The sequence below is a fragment of the Harpia harpyja genome, chromosome 10 (assembly GCF_026419915.1).
Source record: "Harpia harpyja isolate bHarHar1 chromosome 10, bHarHar1 primary haplotype, whole genome shotgun sequence".
NCBI classification, from domain to species: domain Eukaryota; kingdom Metazoa; phylum Chordata; class Aves; order Accipitriformes; family Accipitridae; genus Harpia; species Harpia harpyja.
In genome coordinates, this window is record NC_068949.1 from 14,697,822 (window position 1) to 14,718,929 (window position 21,108).

General features: G+C 39.3%; 1 protein-coding gene across 8 annotated transcripts in view; it reads right to left on the bottom strand.

Moving 5' to 3' along the window:
- Positions 1–21,108, bottom strand: part of GRID1 (glutamate ionotropic receptor delta type subunit 1) — a 557,494-nt gene that overhangs the window by 314,964 nt on the left and 221,422 nt on the right. For all 8 annotated transcript variants that reach the window (XM_052799330.1, XM_052799329.1, XM_052799328.1 and 5 more), the window contains one exon: positions 17,156–17,440. In XM_052799330.1, coding sequence (XP_052655290.1) covers positions 17,156–17,440 — 285 coding nt within the window. The remainder of the gene's footprint in view (positions 1–17,155; positions 17,441–21,108) is intronic.

Here is a 21,108-nt window from a genome sequence, read left to right on the forward strand (position 1 = left end):
AGGCACTACTCATCTCCAGGGGTTTTTGTGTTGGTTTTTTTTCCATGCGTACTTGCAAAGATGATATACATAGCTAACATTTGTCCTGTGTGCACACAAGGGAACTAGCACAAGAAATTGTACACAGTTTCAGTGAAGGTATGTTCCTAAAAAGCCTGAACGTTATGCATTAGTCCCTACCCTCTAACTTTGTAACACTGACTTATTTAGGAATCTGCAAAGCTAGGTGCTGATTTGCAAAAAAAGAAATTTGCTTTTTTTTTTTCCCAGAAGATTCACGTTTTTTAATGTGTCTAAATCATACCAAACCAAACTCCTATTCCTACAAGTTTTTTCTCTGCTACCTCTGTCTTTAAAGCTGAACTTAGAATTACAGACTCCAGGTAACTGATGTTCATCAACGTAAGCACAAACTGCCTTTGCTCTTTGTTTACACAGATGCATAAACACTTGTATGTATATTGCTCTGTATATGTGTGGGCATATAAGTAATGTATATATGTATTACACACTTATACGCAGCATGAGGACATGAATACAAACACAAAAATGCACCCTTTCAAATAGTCTAAGCACATATGTTCATGGGTGTTGTGCGCATATGGGTTTATCCCATTTTTCTCCTATCCCTTACTGCTCCTCAAACATTACCAATTAGTCTCAGCAACAGGTGGCTAGCTGTAAGGACAGACAGGCAAAATAAACAGCATTTTCTCAAAAAGCTGGCTCTGCTTTGTTAGCTGCTGTGTCACAGTACAAGCAGCCGCCATCAAGAGGCATGTCCCTAATCGTGAAGACTGCAGGGAAAGGAAGACAACCAGCTCCTGATTAGCCCCCTGATTAATGTTACCCAAATGACTCCACAGCTTTTCCTGTAGGGAGGGAAAGCTCTCAAGCAGAAGGAGGACAGAACCGCAACACAGTCCACAAGATGTACATTCCAGTGAAGCCTCTGAAGCAATGTGTGATCACAAAGGGAGAAAGGCAGATCATTTCGAAGGCTGACATGCAGCCTCAGCAACTAAAGTACTAAAGTGAGATGTAAGCCTCGCTGCAGAGTGTGACAGTAGTTATGGCTTCTTACCAATTACTTCTAATAGGGGCGGCTCCATTTGCCCACTGCTGTGTGAAGCAAGTAGAGAGACAAAGACTGTACCTTAAATAGCCACACTAACTGCAAAGCGCGTGGCTGTCAGATGAACCACAAATGAAAACAGAAGCTGCTTCAAACTCCATAAATACTGATCTAGCTTCCTCACCCTTAAAATAAGGAGAACAAAGCTGCTTGTGAGTACAGCAAGGCCCCTCCTGAAGCTTGTACTTTGGAAAAAACCTACCATTGGTTCAATAATCCCCTGCCTTATTAAGCACTTAGGGTCAAAGTGTCAAAGAGAGGTAGAAGAGCCTTCTCCAACAGGAATGCTAACAAATACAACCCCTATTATGAAGTAATAATCAGAGTTTCTTTTCAAAACTGATGATAAAGTAGGGCCATACCACCCTTTCTCTAAAAGTAAGAATTCACAACAGGTTTGTTTGAAATTTATGAAAACTAGATTTTAGGTTGGCTTCTGTTACTACCATTTTAATAAGAAAAATTAGGGGCTGGACTTCAGCTCGATCCTCACCATAGCCATCAACTTCCTTTGTGATAAATATTTATCACTTTTAAAAAGCAAACAAATCTAAAACTACACACACACTACCTGAAACCTGAACATTTTGAACATTTGAGAGCGACAGAAAAGCTGTGCAAAAGTCACAGCAAGAGAGACGTGAACATTGCTTGGTCTTAGTATTAGATTTAGGGCTGCTGCAATCCATGTGGTAACTGGAAGCTTATGGGCCATGCACGTAAACCCGACTGATGAAAGCCAAGTGCAGATTACTCTGATTGATAAGAACAAGGTATATTAAAGTCTGATTGACTGATTTGGGTCAGGATTAACATGATTGATGAGGGCATGTACATGCAAACTTGGTTGGTAGGAGTATATATAAATCCTTCTCCATGAGGATCTGCAGTCTTCCGAGACATCAAACTGATACACGGAAAGTTCCCTTAAATTCCGGTAAAATTAAGTTTTGCCACATTTCTTAAAAAGAAATGTTTCTTAAAAAACATATTTGTCCTGGTTTCGGCTGGGATAGAGTTAATTTTCTTTCTAGTAGCTGGTATAGTGTTATGTTTTGGATGCAGTATGAGAAGAATGTTGATAACACACTGATGTTTTCAGTTGTTGCTCAGTAGTGTTTAGACTAAGTCAAGGACTTTTCAGCTTCTCATGTCCAGCCAGCAAGAAGGCTGGAGGGGCACAAGAAGCTGGGAGGGGACACAGCCAGGACAGCTCACCCAAACTGGCCAAAGGAATGTTCTATACCATATGACATAACACCCAGTATATAACTGGGGGGAGTTGGCAGAGTGGGGCGGGATGTCTGCTTGGGAACTAACTGGGCATTGGTCAGCAAGTGGTTAGCAATTGCATTGTGCATCACTTGCTTTGTATATTCCAATTCTTTAATTATTATTATTGTTATTTTATTATTATTATAATTTTCTACCTTTCTGTCTTATTAAACTGTCTTTATCTCACCCCAGGAGTTTTACTTTTTTTTTTGATTCTCTCCCTCATCCCACTGGGGCAGGGGGGACCGAGCGAGCAAGGAGTTGTGTGGTGGTTAGTTGCTGGCTGGGGTTAAACCACAACAATATTCAAAGGGCAAAATAGTCACTGGACCAAGCACTTAAATGCCATTAAAAGCCAGTGAAACTTGGTCATCTCCCTGCCATTAGTCCTCCAAAACCTTCTCTTTGGGAATTAAATAGTGTTCAAAGCATAAAGATGAAACATCTTTCCAGCTTCCGTGGTCTTTAAGTTTAAGGACTATTTTGGCTTCATTTTGTTTTAAACATATGACATTTCCTATCAACATGTCAAGTTCTGTAAGAGACACCTCACAATAAGACAGGCTGTAGGGAGATTCTGGTATCTCGACAACATGACTACGTCCTACACAAGGTTTTCTAATGAAAAACTTGCTTGTGGATGCGTCTACTTATTCCAAATAAACAAAGTAGGAATCAACATCACATATTGGCATGTGTGATTACCACAGTAATTAAAAGCAATAAACACTAAATGTTTAAAATTTTTCTTTCAGGTCATTATCATCAGAGTCTGTCTTTTTTCCTTAAAATAAAAAAAATAAAAGAAAGGATGTTTTCCCCTAACAAAACATCTCTTTAGCACATAAAGAATTAGCCAAACAAAAAGCAGCCATCCTCCCACCCAAGACATATGGGAAAACAAAGCTATTTACATATATCCCCACAGGTCTCCTTTTGCTTGCCGATTTCCAGTCTTTAAATCATTATTAAGGCAAAAAACCATTTAGCTGCTGACTTTTGTTAGCAGGTTTTGCTAAAGAGAATACTCAAATCAATATCAATTCCTCATAGCAGCATTTCAACCAAGGGATTTTTTTTTCAATTAGGTGGGTAACATAAGTAACATTCAGAAACACATTGAGCTAAGCATCTCCAAAATCATTCACATTTACACACAAAAGCCATAGGTATTCTTACTTCCTAATTTTCTAATAAATCCATGACAAAAAAAAGTCCCTACAGATTCTGCTGGAGCAATACTTGAAAAACAGCAGTGACCACAAATAAGAGGAAATTCAACTAGGCTTTTTGTTTTCTAAACAATCATTCAGAATCCCCAGATAGTTCTCCTGATGTTCTAACACTGAAGCTTTCATCGTTATTAAGAAACAAAGATCTAATTAGCTATTGTTTTGCGAGATAGCAAGGGTAATCTTTCTTCCTACATTAATATTAAAAACCTGCAATGAAAATGCACTCCTCTCCTGCAAAGGGTCAGAGCTTCTCAAATACTCCCCCTGCCCCAGATGATTATTAGTTTTGTAAGGATTTTCCTTTCCTTCAGGTGGCACTGCCAGCCCTTCTGCAGCAGCAGGGCTCAATTTTGTCTGGTTTTACTATAAAGCGATTAATGGCCACAGTGCACAGAAGAATAAATTTCATTAAGTCCCAAGCAAAGGAAAAGGCTGCCTTCACAGGAATTTAAGAAAAGTGAACAAGAGAAAGGCAGATCTTGGATTAACCATGACTAAATTCAATTTTTTTTTTTTTTTTTTGGCAGATCCTAAAACAGCACAATGACTACCGTAGGCTGAGGGGTTTAGAACTCTCTCAGAGATGGTTTACTCCATCCCAGTCCATCATACAATATAACAGTAAGTCTTCCTTACATCAGCTGAGAAAGATGAAACACAGACAGTTAATGCAGAAAAGGGATTAAACACTGGAATGTTAGAAACAAACCCTTTCCTGAGCAATGGCAGTCATGAGTCCTGTAACTTTGTGTCTGATGTTTGGATTACCTCATTTAACAATGTCTGATTAAAGCTTTTAATACCCTTGAATCTTCTGTAAGACCCTTTTCTTTTGGGATTCCCTAATGTCAAACCTAACCGAGCACCTGCTGCAGCTGGGTTGATTCTTTGCTGTCTAATAGTTTGCAATTGAGTTCACAGTGCAACCTCTTGCACGGCAGGAATTTGGAGCTCTGTCTTGTCTTGACTACTTATTTTTTCAAAATGCATAGAAAAGACTTGAGGCCTCTGCCATATTAGATTGATTTGAAATTGGTCAACAAGATCAACATTATTCAGAACACAAGCAGACTGACAGATGATCTCACACATACAGAGTGTAATCACAGATGCCATATTTTTCAGGAACCAAGTAAAATTCAACACAAACTGAACAATTCAGTCCATGCATACATGTAGACAGCCCATTGTACAAACAGTTATATGTGTTTCAGTTTGAGGTTATATTTAGCCTTTACAGTCCCTCTATTAAGTCTAAAGATAGAGCACCTGACATATACAAGCATTTTGCAGGATAGGGGCCGATACTGTTTCATGGGCCGATACTGTTTCATGGGCCTCCTGGCATGGATGGTATCAGGCTCTGTTGCTTAAAAGTGCCTCATGCAGGTGTTTCCTCACATCAGGCAGACCTTTCTGCAGCAGGATTCGAACCCTGGAGTCATTCTGAGTATTTTAGATAGGTTATAAATTCTCCAGTTCCCTTCCTGTGATTACTCATTTATATCTGGATTTCAAGGAGACTATTCACTCATTTAAAGTTACACTGGTACATCGGTTGTTGCATAATTAGAGAAAAAGGTGGTAATAAAGTTTTCATCTTTATTCTTTATTATTTAAACCAACCCAATCCAGATTTTTTAACTGAAACAAGAAAATAGATCTCAGTCTACAAAATAAACTTCCTTCTCTCCTTTCCCCCCAAAATGAAGCTTTTAGTTAATTTTTACACTGTATTTTTTGAAATGTACTGCAATGAAGTTGCTGAGTTAGTGAAATTAAACCCTTCTATCACCTTCACTACATGAGCTAAGCTCATAAAAGGAAGCAGACAAATCTCACTGCTTTGTAGTTTTCTCTCTTACCACTGAAGTCTAATAAGTATTTTTTCAATCACATCATGTTATAAACCATCAAATGATTTTCTGATGCAACTGTCTGAAGAGGCCTTAAATATCTTATTATTCTCTGACATTACCAAGAAACAATCAAGATTTCTATTATTGCTAATTAGCTAATTTTCTGTCTGTTACTGTTGCACAGCACAAGGTACTAAACCAGATCCAAAGTGAAATTATAGTAATCCAAACAGGAAGAGGACAGGGTGAGATTCCACCAAAAACCACTTCCATCCCTTAGCGACATTACTGCCGTCACATCAATGTAACATCTCCCCACAGCCAGTCTGTGGTTCCTGAGAGGGTGGCTGCACTTGCCAAACTCACTTGCCTCTGGGGTTCCAACCCCTTCTGCTACCGTGATTTTGAATTTTGTTCCTTTCTAATGGTGTAAGTAGGATTTGAGAGAAAGAAAACCAAAATACATCTGTCATCAGTACTCAGTCAACCCCACTAATTGGCCAATAACCCAACATTTAAAGTGTCCTTCTTTCTTTGCCTCCCACCCTTCCCACTGCAAGGCTGCCCTTGTTATTGCTGTTTTAATACCGTAACATATTGTTTCACTTAATTACAGCTTGTCCAGACTTATGTGGCTGTACAAGATGGGAAAGAATAAAAGATATAAACCACCACAAAGACTCCCACAGATACTACTTTGTACAGCAGAGACAGAGTATAACACCAAGTGTTGCTTGCTAAAGGGAGAGTGTACTTTGGGCACCAGAACTGTCATTTGGAGTCAAATATCTGCACTGCAAACTATTTTTTTAAAATAAAATTTGATGAGCTCATATATACTTCCATACAAGGGAATCATAACACAGCATCCTTAATGCAGAGCAACAGGGAAGATCTTCACTCAAAATTAAAGCGCACTGCTGTTCCTTCAGCCGACAGGATTTCTATTACACCACAAGTGCCTGGTGGGGTATCCAGTTAGGTGTTGGTGCTCAGGCTGCGCTAACTTATGAACAATGCCAGAATTTGACCTTTAATTATTCTTCCACAGCAGGGGGGATTCATATTCCTACTGACAAAATTAAATGGCAGACAGACAGCTCCTTCCTGTAAAGATTCTGTCATTTGAAGGATAACAGTAATTACAGAGAAGTGTTGGTTCTAGTTAATGGATTATTCCTTTCTTAACAAAGTTCCCTTGATGTTATAATATGGCTTTTGGAAGACAAGATATATCTTAATTCCTGTTAATGGCAATATCAAATATTAATATCAGTGGGCCAAAGCAAAACTACTTTCAAAATCACTGAGGAGATGCATTAGGACAAATGAGATCTCTGGGCTATGGTCTGTTATGCAAGGAAGGCAATTTGTATTTCGGGGACTGAATATTTCTTAGTCTTTTGGCATAAACATAACAACCATTCTTCCATGGCATAGTTTCTCTATTTTCCTCACTCCGCATGGGTTCTTTGTCAGGAAGATATTTTGCTGATGATATAAACAAATAGTGGCCAGAGGCAGACCAGAGGAAATCACGATCACAATGGAAATGAAATTCAAGCCAGCCATAATATGTACCAGAGCTGAATTACTATCCTGAGTTCCCTTCCACGTCTGCTATGCAACAGCTGAAGATTTATCCAGCCAAGGGTTTGATTCTTACTGGTAGATGAGATAGGCTGCTGGGAAATGGGGACCATCAACAGTTCCTGACCCTGTAAGGCCTTCCAAGTTGATGAACTGAACTACTGTCTCCAAATAGTGTTTACAGTAGCTATGTTTCCATTCAGAGCTCTCCCATCGCACGGAATCATCAATGAAATTATTACAAGGGATGTCCCCACTCAATTTTTATCTCTTTCTTGAAGCCCTCCACAATTCTCCCATATGTTTTTGTTAGAAATAGCTTATTTGGCTCCTGATTACTAAAGTGAGCTTCACAAAAACAAAATATCCAGCATTAAAAAGGATCTCCATAGGACTCAATGTTCCCCAGTAATGAGACTAATCCTATTTACTCAATTTGTACACAAAAAATAATGCATTATTTCCATTTAAACAAATGCTATAACAACATGATGAATATTAAATCACTCTGCAATGGAACTCAGACATCCAGATTACATTCCTAATGGGCTCTGACTGAATAATCCAAACTGCAAAGCCTTTTTTCCTCCGCTTTTTATTTAATTCTTCACAGTCTAATGATGCATTTGCTTCTAAAATGATTGAAGTAACTCTTAAAATAACTCCCAAAGCAACAGCTCTAAATATTAAACACACCAGAACATAAACGCAGAAGGCACAAAGGGCCTGCACAGCACAATTCAAGGAAGAGCAACACTCTGCCACCTTTGCATGCCTCTGGCTGGGAAGGGAACATGGCATAGCTGTGGACAGCTAGCTAGACTTAAAAACAAGTTTCGGAACCTTACTGAAATCAAAGTAAGATACCTAGTTTGTAGTCAAACAAATATCTTAGTGGTCCAACACTCCCCATGTCTCTGCAATTTTCATACAATGGAACAAGCACAGCTACCTTATCTTGTAGGATGATGCATTAAACTGTAAATTGCTCAGATGCTATGATAAAAGAACCTCACTAAATAGATAGTTTAATGTAAAGTCATAAAGGTAGTATATAACACAGGTGGCTCCAGTATTAAGTAAATGTACAACCTGGGGTTCTGCTCTGAGCTCAGACAACTCCAAGTGCTTTTAGATCCTCATGGTTGAGGGAGTATCCACAGTTTCACATCGACTACTTCCTGAGAGTGAACATTGAGATGGAAACTTGTACACTACAAATCCCAAGAGTGTTTCACTGACAGGAATTCACATTTCTTCATTTTCTACCATTTCCTGATTTAATAACCTCCTAGGCAGACTACGTAACTTATCTTTGTTTGCATTCACCTCCACCTGAAAAATCAATCAACCTTTGCTTGCCCTTCTTGATGATTGCCCCTTTTTTTTCAGCTAAGGAAAAATATCTTGCTTTCCTACTTGCTGTTAGGAAAAAAAAAAAAAAAAGATTATCTTGCATTTCCATAAGGGCTAGGAGAACGGCCCTTGTGTTTGTTTTAATTCACAGTATGAATGATACTTATTTCATATTCCACAAAGATCACCACGGTACAGACTATTTACAGTCTTAACTTGTCTTTTCAGAAAAAAAAAGAAGGAAAAAACCCAAAATTTGTGGCTTTACATTTAAATGCAATCTTGGATTGCATGGATCAGATCTTTCCAGTTCCCAGATGTTGGAAAAAAGCTGGTTTTGTCTAATAATTTTGCTGCATTATATATACACAAATGCAGTAGTCCACTGCTTTACAAATATATCAATACATCACAAGCATATGAATACTGTGCAGGAGTGGTAGGAGTGGTAATAGCACGTATTTGCTGATAGCCACACAATATGTACCAAACCACTTTGACCCTCAGGGGTATATAAAAATTACATTCCCAGCCATACTTTTCCTCTAAAAAGACTTCAGGAGTTTTACATTCATTGTGGTCCTCAAGATTAATCCCTTCTATGAAGACAATGACTAATAATGTTATCTCTTCTCTAATGTACTCAGTCATCATGCTTTACAAGCAGAGGAGCAACAAAAAGAATCCTTCAGAGTATGTTCATTCACTGTTTATCATCGATGAGCAGACAAAAGGAATGGTCCTGGCCAAAGCGCTAGGCCCAGCCTATGGAAAGGGTGCTGAAGAAAGCCAGCAAACCCACAAAAAAGCTTAGCCATAAGAAAAATAAATAAATACAACACAGTATCTAAATACAACAAGCATAAGAAAGAGGAGGAATGAGATTTCTGTCTCAATAAGGACGACACAAAGCAGTGGTGGGAAGCCATGCCAACTCTTAATTGGGTAAAACAAAAAAGAAACCATTTCCATCCAGGAAGGAAGCCAAAGAAGTCCTGCCCAGAGTGGCATCAGAAAGATTACTTGGAGGGACTGGGCAAAGGCAGGAAAGGAGCAGAGGAAATACATTTCCTTTATTCCACATATGAACTCATGAATATGTTTACACACAAATATATGCACATATGTGTATGCAAGTATACACACACTCCTTTACCAATTTCGTTGAAATCCATACTTAAATATATATATGTGTATGTGTATACATATACATATAGGAATTCTCTCTCTCTCTCTCCCCTACTACTTTCCATGAAAGACAATAGAGACTGGGAACTTATTCACCAAAGTTCATTGCATATTGAGATATCTGAATATATTTTTCTCAGAATGATGGTGTTACTGCCTGAAGCCCTACATACACCCTCCAGGACAGACTTCTATCCTTCTGCTGTTCAATTTCCAGCTATGCATTTATTGAAAAATTTTTAAATGGATGTATAAACCGTCACTCTCTAACAAATGTGAACTAAAGAAACTCCCTTCTGGAATTAGCTCCTCAGATTCCCCGCTCAAGTACACAAATCATCCTCACATTTCTCCTCGACATTTTCACATGCCTGAACAAACAGTTTAGCCTTATACCATGGCTTGAAAAGTCATGAGATTCAAACTACCATCAGTCAGGGAAGGAAAGTCCAAGAACTTAGGACCTTCTGCAGATGACATCTACAATTTTCAAAGACCTCTCTGTTCAAAATGAATTAATTTGCACCTTCTGGTTCCAAGCTGCTGAACTTTGCACTTTCTTTAGACAGTATGTGCTATATTATGAAACATTTCTCTGTTTCAGAATATAAAGGGGAAAAAACAGTCACCAATACCCACTACTTTCTGCAAAGTTGAGCCTGGAGACCATTCACTAAAATGTTACAATGAGTTGAGAGAGATAGAGTAAAGAATGCACGAGTGCTTTCAGGACTAGATTAATAATCACTTTTGACCAGATGACTGAGCTGAAAAACTGGTGGAAAACTGCTTCTAATAAAGCCTTTAATTTAATTTTTTTATGAGCATCCCCCCACATATATACTTCTGAAGTCTTTTAAAATACAAACTGATTTTAAAATAACTATTTTGAATAAAGAGCGCAAGCCTTCTGTTTTGAAAGTGTCACTCCACAGCATTTTGAATTTTTCAAAAGAACTTGCATCCTCTCTTTGCGAAACATTTTTCAAGCTATTTGAAAGGTCAAAATTATTTCCTTAACCTGCCTTGAATTTATGAGCAAGACAAGTTGCCTGAAACTGCCCAAACTGTTTGTCCAAAGATCTCTGACTGGCTTCTACTACCATTGAACTTCCAGGTGGGCTATGATAGCACTCATTCAGAAGAAAGGCTTTACCATAACTTTAAGATCATTTGTATATCATACCAGTCGTTGCCCTGAAAGTGTTTAGTGAATAGCTTTTATGGGAAACAACCTGTCCACTGCTTCCATCCCCTGCTAGTAATTATGGGGTGGGTTAGAGAGGGGGAAGACTTACTTCTGCTATTAGCACGCTTACTCATATACCTTAAAAATCAAAGTACTAAAATTAATTTATAAGTAATAATTTGAAGTGAAATTGACTTACTTTAATTACATTTAGCGTTATATACCGCAATGCATTACTAAATAAAAAAAACTATCAAAAATGACAAAAATCCATGCTTAATTTAAGTTGGCCAATTACTTTAAGTGCTGCTACTGTCAGAAAAGTGATTCAAGGATAAATATGGGAACACACAATGCCATTTCTTCAGTAGCTTCCAGATCAAATTCAATGTAAAAGTCAAAAGGTCAATTTTTTTTCCTCTACCCCATGGCATCAAAAAATTCCCATGGGACTTGGGAGAACTTGGCTGAATTCTTTCTTTGCTGGCATCTTCTGCAGCAGTAATGATGATTATATATTATGTTATGAGACACACTCTTTTCACAGGAAAGTCTTTATTTTTTCCAGGCAGAAATTGAAGATTTTATATTTGTCTGTAGTCTAGACATCCAGTATCCCTGGTTATGCATGAATAACTAGGTGGTGCAGAAGTTGTGTAGAATAAATGCTCAGAGGATTCTGTTTCTTGTTGGATGAAAAGGCGCTTAGGCCCAGTCTATTCCTCCCTTTATCATCTTATACAGCAGCACCAAAAACAGAGATGTCCAGGGATTCCCCCTCTAAGTCATTGGTCTTGCAGATTGATGACCATAAAGCAGTTACGTTTCTCTGTGCCTGGCTGCTTAAATTCTATACATTTTACCATTCAAACACAGCAATCGCAATTCAAGCTTCTCTGCAACAGTTCCAGCTGGGATGCTCAAACCAACTGAAAAACCCAGGTATTTTTAATAACACATGCAAACTCAACCACAACAGATGCAGAAAAAGTCTAACACTTTCTGGTAGCGTCAGATTTGCTGAACAGGCACATACCAACACATGTGCCATTGGTTCAACACTTCTCGAGCCAGATTCCCTGTATTTGCATTAAACAAGGCATGCTCACTGGAAAAGCCTGTAGAGAAATATGGCAGCCCTAGTGATGTAGCAGCAGTTGTCTGACAGCTGAAATAATGATGGAGAAAGCAGAAGATAACTTATGTTATACTGACAAGAACAAAAGAAAACTTAAAGACAAATTAAAGCAGGTAAGATGAAAGTAGCTTATGAGCAAATGTTCTACTTTGCTTTTGTTGTGGCAGCCAATGCTTCACATCACAACTGATTTGCAGTGTGTTACACGTGGATCGTGTAAAAGCATGCATTTCTCATTTTTCATTACTACATTCTTTTGCAAATTAAATAATTGCAAGAGTAGTGGCCTGCACAAAGGGACCTTTACAAAGGAGAGACCATTCCAGGATCAACAGAAATAAATTGCAATTGCTGTAGGAAACAAAACTTCCCATGAAATTCATCACATTGAAAACAAAGTTCTTTCTACATATCAAGATTCATCAGGAAACATTCAAAATTCATGTGGCATCAATGATCATGATGAAAAAAAAAAATATCTCTGATTTAAAAAAAAAATTGGATTGAAAATAATTTATAAATCAATAAATTATGGGTTTGGGGGAGGGGGGTGGGTCCCCTGTAGGAACAAAGCTTCATAGACAGATTTGAAAGGTCCAAAATTCTTCAAAAGTTTCTTCTGCAAAACTTTTGTACACCACTTCTTAACCAGACAATACTCATTTATTAACACCAAAAATTAAGAATAAAATATTACAGCTCCCTTTCACAGGTTTAATACCATTTTCATTGACAAAACAGAGTCATAAAAAAACCTGGTTTGTCTTATGTTTTGTAACGAGTACGTGCGCATGTTTGTAGAAAAGCAGAGAGACTTGATATAACTACAGAGACAAAGTGTTTTTCAACAGTAAGGATTAATATAGTGAAAACATAGCTATTACTCACATTTCTCTTCAGAAATACAACTTGGTATTCCTCATTGGTTTCATTTTCACATCCAGCTTCCAAAATCCTTCTCAAATCCTTCCTCTAACCATACATCTGTGTATTTGCTCACCCTAAAAGCATACTTCCAACTGTTTACTACCCAACCTCATCTTACTGTGGGCAGCACCCAGTGCTTTTAACCTATAGTCATTTTAGAGCTTAGTAAGATTCTTTATGAAACTTGCCATGCTACCAATTTTTTGTGTCAGAAAATTTGATTACTGATGCTTCTACATCCAAGAGGTCAGCAAAATAAAACATTAAACTTCCCAGCAGGCCTTTACACACACCGATGCAATGTGTGTAGAGGCAGAGAAGATGCTCCTGTAGCAGAAAAAGCAATTCAAAACACATCAGTGCATCTGAAGCTTTTTAGGATGACACAACAGATCTGATTTCTGTTGCAGGTTCTTTAACAGGTGGTTAGACCTAGTTCCACAGAGCACCATCTGACAGCCATTGACAAACTTAGGGTCAATTCATTATTTTTCCCCAGGAAATTAATGTCAAATACCATGATTTATCATGGGATTTTCATAAAGACATTTGAAGTAAAACAACGCATTTAACATGACCCTGGTCCCTTGAGCTCTTACTGGAATTGCATTATTCCTGAATGTGCCATTTAATTCTGTTGCTTGAAGAATTCCTAAAGAAATTTCAAACACCAGTTCAGTCGCACTGAGAGAAAGGTTTTTCTTTCCATTTCACAGATGGGAAAGGGAAGCATAGAGGAGCTAGAAAGCCTTCTCAGGATGACATGGCAAAAAATAGCAGGGACAGAGAGAGGGCTCAGACTGTCTCATTCTGGCCTTGAGCTCCAACAGCTCTACAACACATCAGCAAGAGAAGAGACTTGTCTTGTCTTAGCTATGACTTACTTGAATCGCTATAGCGCCTAGCCATCATTTTCATATCAGGCAGCAGTCTCATCAGCAGAAAGCTCCCATTGTGATCAATGGGGGGTAGATTTCCATGCATCTTCTGAAATTATGCACCATAAATGAGAGGAGTGGAAAAACAAGGGCTGAGTCATGAAGATGCAGTATTTATATGAACCCTTATCTTATACAAATACAGGAGAACTGTATGGATATGTATCAACTGACCTTTCCCCCATCGGTAATGCTCAGTAGAACAGTGTATCATTAGGAAGAGCTTGAATGCTGCACCTATCAAGTCTGAGGTCTTTGAAAGGTCACTTCTCCAGAACCAAGCTATTACCCATTTCTTGCTATTATCCATTTCTTCACCCTAAGTGACAAAATCTAAAAGCTGGTTTCAAGCTAGGTGGAATGCCACAGTTTGTACCCTGCTTCTACCATTTCCACTTAGCAATCTTCTTCTTTAAAACTTCCGCATCTTTCCTGTGAAATCTCTCCATTTCTTGTCACAGAATTTAAGGCATTTTACTGGAAAGGACTATATTCTTTCACTGAAGTTGTGCATATAGATTTCTATCTGTAGCTTCAGTGTAAAACAAGGCATATTTTATTGTAAGCACAACAATATTAAGGGGCTTGCTAGGCTGTTCAGTGACTACTCTGTATTTCTAATTGCCAAGCCTGTTACTTTTCCTTAATTTAGCCAGTGCAGAAATTATAATCCAAAATATATGTCTGATAAGGGACAAGTAATTCATGAGGTAAATAATTTTCAGCTCCAGCATAGCACAGCATTACTATAAACATGGGACTTCTTTAAACTGTGCAGTGTTATTTTGTCTTTAGAACACTTGACAGCTCCCACAAGGAGGACACCAAGGGGTTGGCTGGTTTTTAGAGATCAGCAGATGGACAAATTAAAACATTACTCAAGGGAATAGTATAACTTCCAGAGAGGAGGTAGAGAAGGACCATTTATTAGAGTAAACCACAAAATCCCAGTGCTGGAAACTCTCCATAATCATAAACACATGTTCTTCAAGTGACCTCCCTCCTCATGGCCAGCAGTCAACTCCAGCACATTGAGCAGGGAAGCGTTGCTGGAGATGCATAAGCACAGCTCTGCTGAAGCAAACTAATGAGGGCAACGGGCATGCCCTGGGAGCCAGGCTGCTGTTCCTGAGCTCAGTGTGCAATATGCGCGGAACTAGGTTATTTTTCCCCTATTCACCGATGCCTGCCTAGAGCTGGCAAGGTTCAGCTGGCTTCTTCATGGAAACTCCTCCCACCAAATTCTTATGAAAAAAATCCTTCTAGTGGGATTAGTATAAGATGGTTGTCACAGCTGAGAGGAAGACGAAACAGCACATGGGCAGCTGCAGTACCCAACACGCTCTCCACTGGAAGGAGCAGAATGTCTGCGGCAATTTTCCATCCCCTTTTACTGTCTATCTTACTGGCACAGACTGAAGGTCAGTCTGTGGTAAATGGAAAAGATAAATCTGATCATAACTGAATTTACAGAGTATGTGAATTAAGGGTTTCAGGATTTGGTACTGAGATGTTAACCCTTTGCAGAAGAAGGCAAAGAAACACATATGTACTACCGGAATAAGTGATACCATAGTTCAGGAACCAGGTTTGCTACAAGGGAAAATGGGTGGTAGAAGTTTGCACAAAGAGCATCTGGGATGTTATGAGGGCCAGGATTCCCAGGGGTTGAAAGATCCCCAACTCAAGCAGTTTTGGAAGGTTAAAGTTACAAATCAGCAGGAGAGAAACGACAGTAACTATAAAAGGAAGTTTGTAAGACATCCTTTTAAGAATTCTTTTTTTTTCATTCTTGGAATTAACTGTTAAAATAATTTTAACTTTTTAAGCCCAATCCTCTGTTACATAGCAACTTTGTCATCACTACCAGAAGGCCACCGAAAGAACACCTACCACGTACCTTGTGGTTTTTGCTTTCAAAGCATTCACTGGTCAAGCATTACATAGGACAATAATTCCATGGCAGTTTATTTGCTGGGTTATTTTTGAGTCTACTGATTAACTCCACAAGTATTGCGGCAGCCTTCTCATGCTTAAAATATTTCTATATAATTAAAAGGATGTTACAGCCTCAGTTGGTTTCTCACTTAAAGTCACCCTCATCATCTTCAATCTGCTCGCTGAAGAAACAGCAAGTGACATCTCTAACAACTGAGAACAGAAAGCTGCACCCAAGAGTTTCAGAACTCATTTGAGCTCAGGACCCTTTGCATAGCCTTTTTTTTTTTTTTTAAACCAGGAGTAGCCCAACTTCAAAACCAGAGATGTTATTTCTCTCTGATTCACCATTGAAAGTCTGTCATTATATACGGAGAATGCAAATAAAGATCTATTTTGCAGTTGTGGAAGACTATGTACAAAATCTAAACTATATGCACAGATACACACAAGATTATATTTACAACTGCAATTTATTTAACCTTAATTTCCTTTCTTCGTATTCTGTTCATAGTAAGTTACCACTCCAAAAACTTATGCATCACATTTTAAACCAAAAGTGTTTTCAGGGTTTTAAAACATAGCATAGAAAATTTATTTTTCCCCATTACGGATACTATATCCTAAGATGAGAGTGCTGAAAATCCTGCAAGTTAAACATATGGAACAGTGTTCGTATCAGTTGAACAAGGGGGAGGAGAAAAAAAAATTATGCACACAGTTCCTTTTCACTCAGAGCTTGGCACAACAACAGATTTTTTTCATTGATTCTTTACACCCATCATGAGGTACTAAATTCGCTTGGGCAGAGACTCCTTTTCCTCAGGTTTCAGCCCAAAGTTAAAATTTTGCTGAAGGAAATGCATGAGATGTAGTGAAAATGCTAACTCTAACTTTTGGGTTAATGCCAGGAAGTATACCACTGTGAAATTTAGTCCAAATTGAGAATAGTGTGAGGAAGCATGTGAAAAAAGAAATGGTAATAGCTATTGTGAAAATTAATTTTTAAAGACAACAGTACTCAGCTTTGATAGAAAGTGTTTTCTGGGAACAGGTAGAGGCCATGTTGAACTTCCTTGCACAGCTACATGACCCCTGCCAATCAATGTCAACACTTTATTAATATTTTACTGAAAAAGAGCGAGATGATTCAAACTTCAGCTGTCTTGGTAGGTGTTGCTAAGCAACTTCGCTGCTTGTCTGAGAACTAGTTTTCACAGCAACCTTTCCTTTAAACCAAAGGTCTGCGTCCACTTGGAACACTTTCTCCTTTGTCAGTGAAGAACCCAGCAAGCTATATTCCACCCCTTCCTTTATATTTTCCTCTCCATTTCCCAGTTAAGCAGAAATCAATTTAATAGTGTCTGAAATCCTCCACTTTACTTACCATAATCGCTGTCATAAAACACTATGAATTTCTGCCACCGCAGCTCCGTGACCAGTTTCAACATAACATCATTGAGGCGGACCGGTGGTCGGGCGGCCAGCGTGTACTCCTCTTCCTCCAGGCTGGGGTTCAGGTGGCAGGCTGTGCGTGGGGAGCCTCCCGTGTTGCGCTGTACAAAAAGGTGTGGGATGTGCATGGCATCCGTCAGGGACTGCAGGGCGTTGGCCGAGGCACAACCAGTGGACGTCACTAATGCTAAGATCCCCAGGGTCATCAGGTCACAGGCTGGAGAAGACAAGAAATAAAGCAGGGTTAGGACAAGCGCAACAATTCCTTCGACGAGCCTAGATGCTAAGACAAGAACAAGACAGGCTTTACCCTTGCCATTAACACAGAGCTGAAATGATTTATATTACCATATCAGCTGAAGCCTTTCAGAGTTACATCCTGTACCTTTACAGTAGGAGACAGTATCTGCAATCTGTACTGATAAGACAAAGTTGAGGACAGATAACATTACTACTGTCATTTCTTCAGACAGGAGCCGATGCAGATGGAGATTATGGCCCTTGCTTCAGGTCACTCGTGGCGGAAGCAGGAACTGAACTCCCATCTTTTAGAACCCACTTCGCTGCCTTCACCTCTTAATCTTTGTTGTGCACATTGGATGAAGACTTTGGACAGCAAAGAGCAATTTCAGTTTCAAGAATTTGTCTTAAACAACAGAGTTTGGAAGGATTTTTAAATTGATGAAAAAAACATTCACACCGTGTGTCTCAGAGCAACAGAGAAACAACAAAGGCACTCGTTAGAACGAAGGCAACTCATGAACGACTAAACAATTATTAACAACGCTGTAGCTGTCTTCAAAAAGATCTGGAAAAGCATGTACCATTTAAAAACACAGCATATACATTCATGCCCATCTGCTTCTGAGAATGAAGCATTAGGTGAGTTTGAAACACAGGCCGCACAGGTTGGGCAGCCCTGAGCAGAGCCCTGTGCAGCCTTGCTCTGCGGCTCAGGACTTCCAGCAGTCTCTGGCACGGCTTGCTCTTCCCAGGACTCCTCCAGGTAAGACAACCTGATATTCAGCTGGGGTTGGAAAATGTTTCCAGCCAAGGCCCCCAGCTATAACCCAGCCTTTATTTACTCAGCGGTGGTGGTGGTAAGACTGTGAAAAACTATAAGGCAGCTCTCAATGCCCATTTTTACTAACCCTCTTGAAGAAGCAGCAGCAAAGCTGGCCCCTGGGAGCTCAGCACAGGGAGGGCTCATAGGTTTGCGCTGCACCAGCCCTGAGGGTCCCCCAGGGACTTCTTCCTACTCCTCTCCTCCTTTGAAGAGGGCTGGGGGCAAGCTCAGGGTTTCAGTAGCTGTTTCAGTCCCTGAGCAACCACCTGCACAAGCACAGCCTGCCCAAAGGGAACCAGCCACTCCGCTTCCCTGGGACAGAGCCCTACTGTAATAAAGCCAGACGTGAGGTGACTGGAGGTGCTCCACAGTCCTCCTGCAGTCTATGTGAGCCTGCTAACAGTGGATAAAGGAAAGAGCCTCTGGGGTGTCATTCGGAGCCCCTCCGGGACACGCAGAGTGGCTGAACAGAAAACTGGAGAGGGGAGGCCGCCCACGCTGGTGCTTCCCTTGTCCGAGGTGACTGCCTCGGCACGGCACATGAGAGAGCAGGCTGCCCACGTGTGGCACATGCTGCGGGACTGCTGGGGCACGTATTGGGTCTGGGAATGCAGGAGAGACATGCTGCCACCCTGTTACTGACCCACTGCCTCTGATCTCCGGGGGAAACGGACTGAGAGGAAAGGTAGAAAATGGAACACGATGTATTAAAAGGATTCATTTTTCCTTCTCTAAACGCTTTTAAGTATACCTCCACTTTCAGAGGCCAAAAAGTCAAGGGGACGGGACAGGTTATGAATAATTAATAGTAATTTAAAGTTAATTATCAATTAATATTAATTACATAAAGCCACAGTAATTAAATATACAAAACTGTTCCTAATGAAACCAATGAACCATTTCACCAAATATCTTCTCAGACCAGAGAGAAAATAAATATATTTCACTTTGATACGGAATAACAGAAAGAAAATGTTTGATCTTCTCTATGCACAGAACATTCAACATGTATCCTAATGCAACAGAGAAAGATGAAGTGCTTTTAAAATTATTTCCTTGATGGTCTTTACAATAAACATATGTCAGCTGCTTTATCTAAATTTACTCTGTGTTGATTATAGTTATATGAAATTGTTCTTTGTTTTTCCTGAGAGCTGACCTGATTTAACAGCAGGGAGGCATTACATTTGCCAAATGGGAGACCCAGGTTCGGGAACAGATTTGATTTCCCAGGCTTCTTGCCAGAGAAAACTGAACATGTCATACAGGTAATTTATTTAGTCACAGTAGGGGAGGGGAACAGAGAAGTGGGAACAGAGGGAGAGAACAGCATAGCTGAGCTATAAACCCCTGCAGAGATCACCAACCAGCGAGCTTTGCTGTCACCGAGGGTGAGAGAAGTAAGCCACGCGGGTCTGCAGAAAGAACAATTTACTTGCGAAGCAGACAGAAGGAGAGAAATAACAAAGCCCTTTCTGATGGGAGGCTGCATTCAGAAAGTCACTTATTTGTGGAATATAGAGCTGATCACCAGTTATATAACAAAAGAGAACTTCATTCAGCGGTTGACACTAATCAAAAGCTGCTCACTTATTAGCAGCAAAAAGACGAGAGACGTGACAGACCACAGCAAATGGGCCCCCTTATCTCCCAGCACAGCCCACCAAACACAGCTAAAATATCTCAGCAAAGACTGTTCTGGTTGAGGCATTTTACCAGTGTTTTGTAGTTTGTGTCAATGGGTTAAAATGAAGAATTAGTCAATACACTTCTACGTTCTGATATTTTGTCAATTGATTATGTTCTGCCTGAAAGCATATGCTACGCAGTAAGTGTTATCTCCTCTTGCCTCTTTGTTTTGAGATAGCATAGCAGGCAATAAAAAACGGGAATGACTAAGGAAAAAAGATTTCATATTTTCTGAATTGCTTTCTTTAGTCAAATTACAGAATGTGAAACAGAACGTCTCATATTTCTAAGAGAAGACTTCCACTATATAAAAATACAATGGATTCCAATAAGTTCAACCTCTCCACACTTATTACACTGAAAGGTGAGAATAAGCTTTTAGCACATAAAGACAAAAAGTATTACTTTCTACATGAGTAACACAATGGGAAACAACTACCTAACAGACTCCAATTCGTTAAAAAAAAACTCATTAACTCTTAAGACATCTTGAAATTCCTTAGCAAGAGAATATTCAACTATTATACAATCCCCAAAGAAAACTCTGATGACTTTTTTTTAGGATTTCCCCCCACATGCCTGTACTTCCTCATACACGAACCTTTGACATGAGAAAAGATGTGTAATTTTCTGGTTTACTTCATACTAGCTATGGATTTTCAGCAACAATCAAGCGTCCCTGACAACGTGACTAAGTAAATCGCTAATTCTGTAGGTCAGTTGCAGCTTCATAAGCACTCCAAAGAACCTGCAATTTTTGCACATGAATTTCATAACCCCCATCTTGATTTCCCGAAAGCTGAAATACAAAGATTTGAAGTGCCTTGGCTCATGTCAACCTACTAACACAATGGAAATGGGAACCAAAACACCTTGAGATCTTTAGTGATGTTTAATTACTATAGCTGTAGTTACAACATTTTCATATTTATCCATCCTGTAGATATATTTACATAGATAAGTTTCAGAAAACAAAGCTTTTAAATTATTTGTTCCACAGATAAAAAGACACAATGTTCTAGCAAACCTGCCTCCAGATTTCACTGCTATGTGAATAGCAATAGTTATTAGTTTACTGTACTGAATGCCTTCATCGCCATCGGGCTTCATTTTAAGAAGATACCAACATC